The 12,394-nt window shown below is 40.2% G+C and overlaps 1 protein-coding gene and 1 pseudogene across 1 annotated transcript; both read right to left on the reverse strand.

The window, feature by feature from the left end:
- Positions 1-402: 402 nt before the first annotated feature.
- On the reverse strand, positions 403-7,866 carry LOC122023255 (annotated as a pseudogene).
- Positions 5,645-7,559, reverse strand: LOC122025510 (F-box/kelch-repeat protein At3g61590-like). The gene is made up of 2 exons (XM_042584322.1): positions 7,418-7,559; positions 5,645-7,306 (listed from the first exon to the last, which is right to left on the reverse strand). Exon 2 carries the CDS (start codon positions 7,263-7,265, stop codon positions 6,033-6,035), a length of 1,233 nt encoding a protein of 410 aa, XP_042440256.1. The 5' UTR covers positions 7,266-7,306; positions 7,418-7,559; the 3' UTR covers positions 5,645-6,032.
- Positions 7,867-12,394: the final 4,528 nt, after the last annotated feature.

Raw genomic sequence — 12,394 nt, forward strand, 5'->3', positions numbered from 1 at the left:
TACGTTGATTTCTAAGACCTCAACAGGAAGGTAAGATACTTATTAAATCCTAACATGGGTTATTAGCAACCAAATAGAAATGAAGACTCATTCATAAATGCAACTTATAGTTCTCTGGGGATCAATGTTTGCAATCCTGAGAGTGTGCTCAATGGTAATATATATATATATATATATATATACACCCAACCAATCAAGCTAGAGAGTATTCTTCGACAATCTTGTGACATAATAGACATAATAGACTAGTACACAGTTTTTCTTAGGAAATAATAGCATGCCATGATGTAACCACTAGTGATAGAAAGTAATGACTACGTTGATTTCTAAGACCTCAACAGGAAGGTAAGATACTTATTAAATCCTAATATGGGTTATTAGCAACCAAATAGAAATGAAGACTCATTCATAAATGCAACTTACAGTTCTCTGGGGATCAATGTTTGCAATCCTGAGAGTGTGCTCAATGGCTTCAATGGATGGTTTACACAATATTGATGTCTTTGGTAGATCAACATTTGGATCAGGTTGTTGGATCGAAAAGAATTTAGATATCTCCACAATAGCATGATATTGTCCACTTTGGGCCTAGACCCTCATGGCTTTGCTCTTGGGCTCTCCCCAAAAGGCCTCATGCCAATGGAGATATCTTTTCTCTTATAAACCCATGATCTTTCCCATGTGTTTCCAATATGGGACTATGTTTGCAACCTTGCAACCCCAACAATCCCCCCCTCAAACAAAGGACCATAGGCTTCCCATGTCTGATCCTCGACCCACCAGGTCTTCCTGCCCCTCGGTCCACCCGACCTACTAGGACTTCCTTGCCTAGCCTCAACTAGGACTTCCTGCCTGGTGTCTGGTCCTCTTGATCCGAACATAGGAGCCCCCACTTTCTTTGTTCGAGGTCAATATTGTACCCACATGGTTCAATCAGACCATAGCTCTTGTGCACAGTCGGCGGCTAAACCTTCTGGCAGTCAGGGCTCTGATACCAATTGTTGGATCGAAAAGAATTTAGATATCTCCACAATAGCATGATATTGTCCACTTTGGGCCTAGACCCTCATGGCTTTGCTCTTGGGCTCTCCCCAAAAGGCCTCATTCCAATAGAGATATCTTTTCTCTTATAAACTCATGATCTTTCCCATGTGTTTCCAATATGGGACTATGTTTGCAACCTTGCAACCCCAACACAGGTTTCGATAAGTAGCCAATTATGTCGAAGATGTTGGCTGAATTATCTTCTGTAGATGAAGAGGATGGTGGGTTTAGTGTCTCAAAGCAAATAACAATATCAAAACAATCTTCCAGATACAGTTTCTTAAGCACTTTAGCAGCATGAACTTGATCACCATTAGTGAATATGTATTCATTCAGGTCAATTCATGAGCTTGTTACTGAAGTGAAAAAAAACAAAGTTGAATCAGAGAGTTTCAACATCCATGCCCCAGAAACTCGTAACTTTTCGAACTGGAAGGCTCAGCAAGAGTTGACTTATAACAGGATTTGGCTTTAATGTTTCATATGGTAATCTTCCATGGACAAAGCTATTAAACCATAGGAAATCAGTAAACTCTTTGCTTCACTAAAACCATAGAATGAAACATGTGAAGCAAAGATAAAAAAAAATAATGATAGAGCCAAACCTATGGAAATCATCATAATCGAAGTTATAGCCAATGACCTGAAAAACAAGTAGAAAGTTTCTCATTACTGCAAGTGCACCTTTGTCGAACATGAATATAACAATTACCTTTAAACCAGCCATTGTTGTTCTATAGTGCTTATACAGAACACTACACAACTCTAGTAAATTGCTTTCTTCAACCTCTTAATTTTCAAGCATATATTCTGAAAAATGATAAAATATGTCTCAATTCTTAGGGAAAAGTTGATATAGAAACAAAATAGAGACCATACCTAAAATATTTTTGCAGCACTCGGCGGTAATTCCGGAACTCAACGGATAGAGGGTGTCATCAAGATTTGAAAAAAAAAATCAAAGGCAAGCAATAGTGAATTAAGAAAGGATTCGTATACTATAACTTCAAACCTATCACCAAATAGCCAAATGTCAAAATGTACCGAAAAAAAGGCAATCATATCCGATATTAGCTTTCGTGCACATCTCCTTTGATTCCATATCTATAGCTCACAGCTTCAGAATCATAAACCTAAGGTTAGGAAAAAGCAAAGCATGACGAATAAAGGTTTGATTTGGACCAATCTCTCCCAAAAGATCAAGGTTTGTTCGGGAGAGGAGACAAGGGCCTGGCTGGAAAATTCTTGTGAGGGGAAGACAAGGTCGTTCTCCTCGAATTCTAGGGGCTCACCAAGGATGACGGCGTTAAGGTGTGAGATCTGACCAGTGCCTGAGGGGGTGCAAGGACATGGATTCCACGTGCCGAAGGCGGTTGGAGAACGCGACACCCACCTTCGGAGACGTTGCCGCCGCCGCCGCTTCATCGGTCGTCATCACACACCGATCACGACACCCTTCGGAAGAGGAAGAAGACCGGTGAGGAGGGAAGAGGTTTTGGCGAAGAGGGACCGAGCACAAGCAAGGAGAGGATTCGCCATTGAGATCTGAGACACCCTAAGCCTTTCGCATCCTCTTCCAGGATGAAGAAGAGGAGATAGCAAAAGAAGCGCGGATTCATTCCGCCTTCCTCTTTCAGGATGAAGAAGAGCTCGTCGAGGAAGTTGGGGGGATTTTGGTGGCAGCGAGGTGGCGGTAGAGGGGGGGGGGGGGGAATGCTTAGGGATCGAGAAGAGATCAAGAAAGAAAAATGCGAAGTAGGTGAAGAGATCGTAGGTTGGACGGAAATGCTTAGGGATCGAGAAGGTAAAGGGGCGGAATGCGGCGGTAAAAAATTTCAGGGAGAGGGAAAGAAAAACTCGGCTACAAAAAATGACGAAGGGAAAAAAATGGCGAGGGAAAAAATAATGGTATATAATAACACTTAATAGACAACAGTTTTTAAAAATCGTTGTCGTAACCCAAAAAAAATGTACACATAGACAACGATTTTCAAAAATCGTTGTCGTAGTTTTTAAAAATCATTGTCATAGTCCCAAAAAAGCATAAATAGATAATGGTTTTTAAAAACCGTTATCGTAGGCCAAAAAAATTGCTAAAAGACAATGATTTTTGTTAAAACCGTTGTTAAAAGACAAAAAAACAACGATTTGATATAAAATCATTGTCGTTTGAGTGTTGTTGAATGAGAATTTTCTTATAGTGCATTTGGCTAATCTACTCGCTTGCTTGATCTGCTCGCTTGGTCGCTCAGCTCGTTCGGATACTGTGCAGTCTGCGTTCAGCACTTAGCCGAAATCAGTCTATGATAACAGCTTGAGATTATCTATTCAGGTTATCTCGACAGATAAGTTAAATTTAATTTAATGTAATTTATATTCAACTAATTCTTAAAATCTTTGATACATTGTCCAGTAAATATAAATACTATTTTAGATTATCTTGTGTCCCTGTTGAAGAAGAATGTTCAATTAATATGAAATAAGTCCATATAATTTATCCCTATTATATCACTTTATAGAGTGTATGGGGCCGTGATGACTTTATTTTTTACCATTAGAATATTTTGATAAGTTGATAAATTTTTTTTAATATAATAATATTCGATTTGTTGTCATTTAATTCACTTCGAGCAATTTTATTACGATTATAGTTACTAAAAGATGATAATTACTAGAACAATGTTAAACTACTCTAACTAAATTAGAATAATTTTAATTAAATTAATAAAAAAAATTATATAATAATATTGTATATATAATAATTTTGTCAAATTAAATTAAAATAAATCGAACTAATTTACCTCCAAGATAGATATGTTTTCTTACCTCCAAACGAGCTGACAACAAGAATTTGGAGCATGCAGACTTAGTTCCAAACGCATCTTGGACCGGCTCCAAAATGGACAGGAAAAGGACAAAAAAATACTAAGTGGCCCATTTTGACTCGATACATTGGACACGTAACATGTGATCCATTGTTGGGTCATGAATCAATCCGACTCGATACATTGGACGCGTGACATGTGATCTATTATTGGGCCATGAATCAATGCATAAAATATGGAATCGACGCCTTTAGAATTAATCTCATAATTAATCTCATAGATATAAAAAAAAGGTAAATATAGAAATATAGTTGAAAATGTATGACCATAACACTAACCCCAAATAAGGCCATGAATCAATCCATAGTACTAGATATGGGAGAGATAGTTTGTCCTCACAAAGTCAAATTGATTTGTAAATTAGTAGTCAAATAAAACCAAGTCGGATCACGACGGGATCCGAGTTTACACTCTCCGAATTACGTTCAAATCGGATTTGGCTTACGTCCAATATGAATTTGACTTCAGGACCAAGGCTACTCAGCACCCTACTCTCAACTCCGGGATCAACGTTATTCAACTCCACACTTCGGGACCAATACATTCCTTACTCCGGAACCAATGCTACTTGACTTCTTATTCTCAAATCTAACTTTATCACTCGGTGCTTGTGTATGGAGAGCATGGTCAACTAAGAACGTGGAGAACGAATGTAGATGAGACATCCCCTCAATCCAAACGTGTAAAAATATAGGGGTGAGCATTCGGTTAAAATTAAATCGAACAAATAAAAAATTGAACAAATCAAAATTTTTTCTAATCAACATCAAGTTTTCTTAAAAAACTGAACAAATCAAATCGATTAAGGAGCAGTAAATTCAATTTTCGATTGAATTTATCAAATTAATCAAAATTTTAAGACAAAATTAATCAAATTTAAATTTTATTTAATTAATTACATTTTTAAATAAAAAAATTAAATTAACATTCTTATTAGTTTTATTAGATTAGCCGAATTATAAATTTTAAAATTGAAATAGTACTAAATTAACTAAAAATCAAACTGTAATTAAAAAATAAAAAACGAATTAAATTTCTAAATTTGATTGGTTAAATTTGATTAATTATTATTATTTTACTTATCCCTACGCAAGCGGAATACATGAGCCCACTTCACGGATATACGCATACAATTTCAACGACTTTTCTTCTATTTCACCGTACTTTAGTTTTCGATTACCGAAATTGAGACGTCGGAATGGCTGCGCTAAAATCGATCTCAACTTTCATTCTAACTCTCTTAAATTTCGCAGAGACTCGTCTCGAAGAACTCCAATCCGTGACCAGCTTCTTCATTGATGGTTGACTACCCTTACGGAAGCAATTCACCGGCCATCGTCCCCAAAGCAACGATAAAATAAAATCTCTTGTTAGGAGATGTAAAAACAACGTAGGTGAGCGATAGATTACTGATTACTCTCTCTGCCAGCGCAGGAGCAGTAGCGGCACGGCAGCGGCAGGAGGCGGGGCAGCTGCCGTTACAGCTCAAAAGCCAGCAGTACCACCATGGCTCTGCTTCTTTTGATGGCTGTGGAAAGGGCAGTGGAGGCCAGAAGTCAGGCCTGTGGGCAGGACAGCGGCTGACATGCCCCTGCCCGGAAGTGAGAAGTGGGAAGTGGGGGAAGAGCTGTGGAGAGGCCCCCCAGCGCACAGATCTCCCTTCCAAAATGGTCCTCGTCTGTTGGTGTTAGGCTGTAAGCTGGTCACTTCCCACCGTAACAAAAGCTGATCATCAACGCACTGGCTTCTTCCTCTTCGCTTTGCCATTTTTATGCTGCTCTTCCCCAGTAGCCTTTCAAGCCTTGCCCCAACTGATGAGTGCTGCTGCAGCAGCAGTAGCTTGTCTGTTTCTCATTTCTATTTCCATTTCCATTTGGGTAGTGCATCTTCTTGCTTTTGCTGCTATTTTAAACATGAAGAGTGGAGCAATTTGCTGGAGCAAAGGGATCAAACAGAATTGTGCGTGGATGATATAACTAAATCATGGACTCTCAACTCTCAAAACAAAGTAGGGTGTGTGGCCAAAACTAGAGTAGACAACAGAATTGGCATCTTTGTTGAGTTGTAAAGCAAAAGGCAGAGGAAGGAGCGAAGGAAGAGAGATCAGGAAGCCACCTCGAGCCTGGGCTCGAAGCAGAAGCCGGTGAAGAGTTGGAGGGGGAAACGTTTGGTCACGGGGCTCTTCACCGACCACTTCCACAGCTTCTGGCTCATGTCGAAGGTCAGCAGCGCCGGAGAACCGAAGCTCTGTATGTAGACTAGGTCGTCGGCGCCGCTGCTGGCGAAGACGTCGTCGAATTCGCCGAAGCCTTGGAAGAATTTGTGCGGCATCCGAGCCACCTCCCACCATTCCTTCTTCTCCAGCTCCCAAATCCCGATCCCTTTGATGATCCCCGGTCGGTCATGCTTCCCTATCCCGCCGACCATGACCAATCTGTCGCCGAGATTCATCAATCGGCCGCAGGTCAGAGAGCAGGGCGCGGGGATAGCCATTTGCATCAGAGACGTCCCGGACGAGGAGGGCCGCGCGGCCAGGTCGTACATCACCAAGCAATGGCGCGACTCCACGTTGCGGAGGACGCTGGTGGAGTAGATCAGCAGGTAGAGGACGCCATTGCAGATGACGCACTCATCGCCGCTCCTCCAGCCGGCGAGGACTTGGGTGAAGAGGGTGACCCAGGAGCTGGTGGCCGACTCGTAGATGTGGATGGAGAAGTCCCACTGGTAGTAGTCCTGCGGCACCTGCTTGCACTTGGCGACGGCCACCGTGTAGCCGTGCGTGCGCCGGTCGACCGACACCGCCAGGGCGCAGTAATCGGGGGAGCACCCGCCGGGGGCGTCGCCCAACCTCTTCCAGTCGCGCGTGACGGGGTTGCAGACGAAGATGCGACTCCGGTCTTCGCCGTCCATGACGCAGACCAGGCCGCAGGAGGAGGAGGTCAACCAGTTGCTCTTCTCGATGCACGGGAAGTCGAAGCTGTACCACTTGCGGAGGCTCGGGTCGTAGGCATAGCCGGAGACGGCGTCGTCGCTGCAGGTAAACATAAAGTACCATGGCTTCTGCGGCGACATCTTGGCCCACGACGGCCGCCCGGAGTGCACGGCCTCGTACCACCGTTTGCAGACGGAGCTCGACCGGACGATGCTGGCGATGGGCAGGAAGGAGAGCACCTTCTCCAGTAGATCGTCGGGCAAAATCGCGTCTAACGAGATCAATGTGTCCTCCTCCTGGTCGCTGCTGTCTCTATCTCCAGGCGGCATGGGCTTCAACACTGCAATCTCGCGGTGGAAGTAGGCGATGGGATAACTCTCCTCCCACGATGCATCACCAGCCATCAGGAAGACGAATCCAAAGAAGAAACCCTAAATTTCGGATCCTGAGCAAATTTGATGACAAAATGGAACAGCAACGGAAGATCAACCAAACAATTAAGGAAGGGAAGGGAAAAAAAAACAGAAATTTCTGCATCGGAGCGAGGACTACCTACCGATCGTTTCGGACGGCAAAGACACTCGCATTGCCAAATAATCGAACCTCTTCGGATTTAACAGCCAAATCTCCAAGAACCAAAAAACCAACCAAACAAACAAAAAAAAGGCAGACAGAAAGAAGAAAGCTCGTCGTCCCTTTGATTGCGATTCAAGAAGCCGCCCTACCCTATCCACTCTACAACTGTACAGTAGCAGGGAAAAGGACAAGACAGCCAATGAACACTTTTCGGTGAAGATCAGGAGTGACGCAAGGGAGAAGCAAGGAACCTACTAAGAACCGATCGAATGAAACAGTTGATAAAGTGGCGGAAGGACGTGCCTTATTTGCATTGAGCGCGGCTATAGAACGGTCGCGCGCGCGCGCACATATATAGTCACAGGCCGAAACGGAGCGCACCTGCCGCTTTGGATTAAAGCACAAGCCTGTCACGCTGTCACCGCTCATCGAGGAAACGATGGCTACCTTCCTCGACCACGACCTCCTTCAAACTGATCATGTGCGAAGCAATCCTCCTCAGGAATCTAACTATGCTTATTTGTATTTGTTTTTGTTATTATTATGTTAGTTAGCATAAGTATTCAGTCATTTCAAACAATTAATTCTGAAATGATCGATTCAATCTTAAATTTTTTATTATGAATACTTAAGTGAACGAGGCTTTCCCACTTTTGATGGTAGAAATGACATGCTGAATAGGGTTATCAATTAGTTTAAAATTTAATAGATCCAATAAATTAAAATTGATTTAATTAATTTTTTAAAAAAATAAATTGATTTGATTGAATTTTATCATCGCGATCAAATAAATACCGAACTAATATAAATTGATTATCTAATTCATTAAATTTTTTTATATGAATTGATTGCCAATGTTGTCAATTTTTTTATTATCAGATATTAAGATTTTACAATCTGATTAATTCTGCGATTGTTCCTGATGTTATGCTCCGCTTCATCAATAGTTCAATCTTCATATATGTACCCTATAGGATAATTAAATTATAATTATTTGAGAAATATCATATATCTCTTCCTACCAAGCACGGGACATTGACCATATTATCAATGGATTAATCAGACATTTATCAATCAAACTATGTCCGATTAACATATTATTTGTCTGAATATAATACATCAATCACGATTGTTCAACTTACTAGATTTGTGAAATTTAAAATTAAAATTGAATCGGATAAATATTTCAAATTGGCTTTTTAAAAATAATTTAATATTTAAATTTAGTAAATTTGTAATATATTATATAAGTCAAGTTTTTAAAAATAGTTAGTATATTCAAAATTTTAATTTTAATTTTTTATTATTCTTTTTGAATATTTACAATTGTACCACATCCCTTAGAACGTGTTCAGGGCCGGCTCAAGGTATAGGCCATTAAGGCCTATGCCTAGGGCCCCTATTATATTGGGACCCATAAATTTTACATATATATATCTATGTAAATTAAATATGAATATTAATTTAAAAGCATATGAGTATGGATATTAAATATTTAAAATTATGGTTAAAATAAAATTTAGTTGAGATTTATTTTTATTGGTAATTGTAATTTTTTACTAGCTAAACTATATTTGGTCAAAAATTTTAAACTTTTTATAGATTAAATTTGGATCATTTTTATTTTTTTACTCGTGTTAGATTTAATTGATCATTTTAATTTTTTATTATTAAAATTAGATTTAGTTAGTAATTTATTTTTATTTTTTTATTAAAATTTAATTAGTAATTTTAAATTTTTTAATGATATATTTATTGATTACACTTAATTTATATATATATATATATATATATATACACACTTTTAATAGTCAAAAACATATTGAAAATGTAGAATTATTTCTTTCTTAAATTTTATTTTTATTTCATTTTTTTAATAATTCATCATCAATATTTTCTAGCTAAATATTTTTAGATAAATAAATTTTATTAATAATTTATCAAAATTAAAATAAATAAAAAGACAATTAATTCATGAAACTCCCGTCAATGAGGAATTTTGAGGAAGAGTCTATTATACATAATGACTATATTTAGTATTCGAACATATTTCTTCTAGGTCATACAATAATTTTATTATTGTGTCGAAACTTTCCTTCCTCGAAGTTAAAAATGATTGATATTTTTTTAAAAAAATTATAATTAAAATGTATATTAATAGTATTACAATAATTTATTATTGTTTCTAAATTAGATAACATAAAATATTTTTTATTTTTAAAATTTTACTAATAATAAAAAAGTGAGGTTTGACATAAGATAAAATTTTTGTGACCTAGTTGGTCACTGCTACTAATTGTATAAATAATCATTGGTAATATATGAAACTACCCTTTTAAATTTTACTAACAAAATTAAATGTCGCCCTCGGGATATGGTTGAGTTGGCTATACGGGTAGATATTGTTACAATGGGCAAGGTGTCGAATCTCGGCAAAGTAAAAAAAAAATGCTCTCCCCACAGTGGACAACTGCTTTCCGATTTACCTCCTCACAGATGGTCGTAAGATTGGTCATGTTGGGCTATTAGGGTGACAAATTCCACCTTTTGCTATAACTAATAAAATTAAATGTTTCTAATATTTATTTAAAAAAATATTAAAAAAAAATTTCGCCTAGGGCCTCAAGAATGGTTGAGACGACCCTGCGTGTTCATTTAAGAAGGGGGAGAAGGGTGGATGGGTCCCAGGGTAAGGTAGGCTTGTGTTGGGTTCTGATTGGTGGGGGCTGTGGGGCTTCTTCCACCTAACCTCGGGCCACCAGCATTGCCCATGCTTTTGTATCGATTAGCTGGTTGCGCATTCTCTAATGGTCCGCGAGGGCATGCAAGACACTGTGACTAGGTGAGCATGCTCTTGCATCATTTCTTTGAAAGCATGCTCATGCCTCTCCTTCCTCGTCGTCTTCTCCTTAAATGGAGAGCCTCCATGTGCTGTTGTAGCAAATATTCAAATGATGATCAAACGCTTTGGGAATGTGTTTGTTGTGTTGCAAGGCATGCTTCACTTCACGATCCACTCCAAAGCTTATATATGGAAGGATGGTGAATTATGATATTGAAGGGCCTAAATGGAAGAAATTATTTCCTTAAGAGAATGGATCTCAGGTGTTTCAAATGTTGCTCCTGTGTTATAATTTTATCACCTAGTACCAAGTTGACTACGTCCGTAGGGGTCCGGTTGTGTTTGTTGTAGCATGATAAACTAGGGAAGGGGAGAATTAGCTAAAAATCCATAAGAGGAACGATTTTATATCAAAATTATTTTTTTTTTCATCTTTTACAATAATTTTAAATCGTTGTCTTTGAACTCTTTTTTAATCAAAAATAACTGTTTATAAAAAAAATAATTACCTTTGTGTGATTTTTTTCAGTGCTACAAGTGAAAATCATTATTTATATGTATTTTTTTAAGATTATGATAACGATTTTTGAAAATCATTGCCCCCTTTTTAAAAATTTTTCCCCCCTTCGACTATTTTTTTTCGTTGTTTTTCTCTCTTCATAGTATTTTTTACCATCATTGATATGGTGCATGTTCGTGAGGTCAGTAAGATGATGTGGTTAGGAGTCAGGACCACAAGATGATCAGAAGTCAAGCTTACGTGGAGGTCAGAAGTCAAGCCTCTGTGGCTGGTCAGAAGTCAAGCTTACGTGGAGGTCAGCAATCCAGCCTCCGTGGCTGGTCAGAAGTCAAGCTTGCGTGGATGGGGTCAAAGTCTCAACTGACAGGGCGGTCAGACGGGGTGGTCAAAGGATAGGATTATAGGTCAGACAAGCGTCGGGCCCGATAGTGGTCAAGGACCGGGCCCACAAGCCAAGTAAAGGTAAAGGAAAGAAGACCCCTGGTGTAGAACAACCGAGGCATGCAGGTCGGAACGAACAAGCCATGGAAAATAACGGACAGAGGCAGGTCGGGATACAGACCTGAGCGTGCAGGTCGGAACGGATAAACCATGGATAACCACATAGGCAGGTCGGGATACAGACCTGAGCTACAGGTCGGAACGGACAAGCCATTGATAACCACAGAGGCAGGTCGGGATACAGACCGAAGTGTGCAGGTCGAAACGGACAAGCCCTGGATAACCACAAAGGCAGGTTGGGATACAGACCGGGGCGTGCAGGTCGGAACGAACAAGACATTGATAACCACAGAGGCAGGTCAGGACACAGACCGGGGCGTGCAGGTCGGAACGGACAAGCCATTGATAACCACAGAGGCAGGTCGGAATACAGACTGGGGTGTGCAGGTCGGAACGGACAAGCCATGGATAACCACAGATGCAGGCCGGGATACAGACCTGGCGTATAGGTCGGAACATATAAGTCATGGATAACAACATACAGAGACAGGTTGGAATACATATCGCAGAGTATAGACCTAGCATCCAGGCATTACAGGACAAACAAGTCAGGGAATCGCAACTTCCTGTCAGAGAATGCCAGAGAATAATCAATGTGTCAGGGAATATGCTAACAGTCGGGGCTCATTACCCCTTTTGATTCCATCGCCAGCCTATAAGAAGGTGCCACGTGTCATTCACCGCCAGACAAAGCCTGACAGCCGACATTCCCTGACACCCGTCAGATCCAGAAACTTCCGTTGCAGTATAAAAATGGAGGCTTTGTCCCTTACGCAGGTAGGCTCACTCGTCATTTCTCACTAGTCTTTACTTTTCGTCCTTTCTCTGTGTTTTTCTGGGGAAAAAGTACCTGACTTGAGCGTCGGAGGGCCTGACCCGGGGACTTTTTCCCTGGTTTCTGGTCTCTAACGACTCAGGTGCTCGTTTGAGTGTGCGCAGAACCGTATTGTCATCACCCTGGTCATCTCCCTTCGTCAGCCACCCGTGCGAACCTTTCCAGGGGGTGCCAAGTAGATCTGACGCCTCGGCGACTTTCTGTCAACTTCCAGTACAACGAGGCCCGCCTTCATAAGAGTCAGTTTCCGGACGGGATC

This window comes from Zingiber officinale, chromosome 9B, assembly GCF_018446385.1.
Source record: "Zingiber officinale cultivar Zhangliang chromosome 9B, Zo_v1.1, whole genome shotgun sequence".
NCBI classification, from domain to species: Eukaryota; Viridiplantae; Streptophyta; class Magnoliopsida; order Zingiberales; family Zingiberaceae; genus Zingiber; species Zingiber officinale.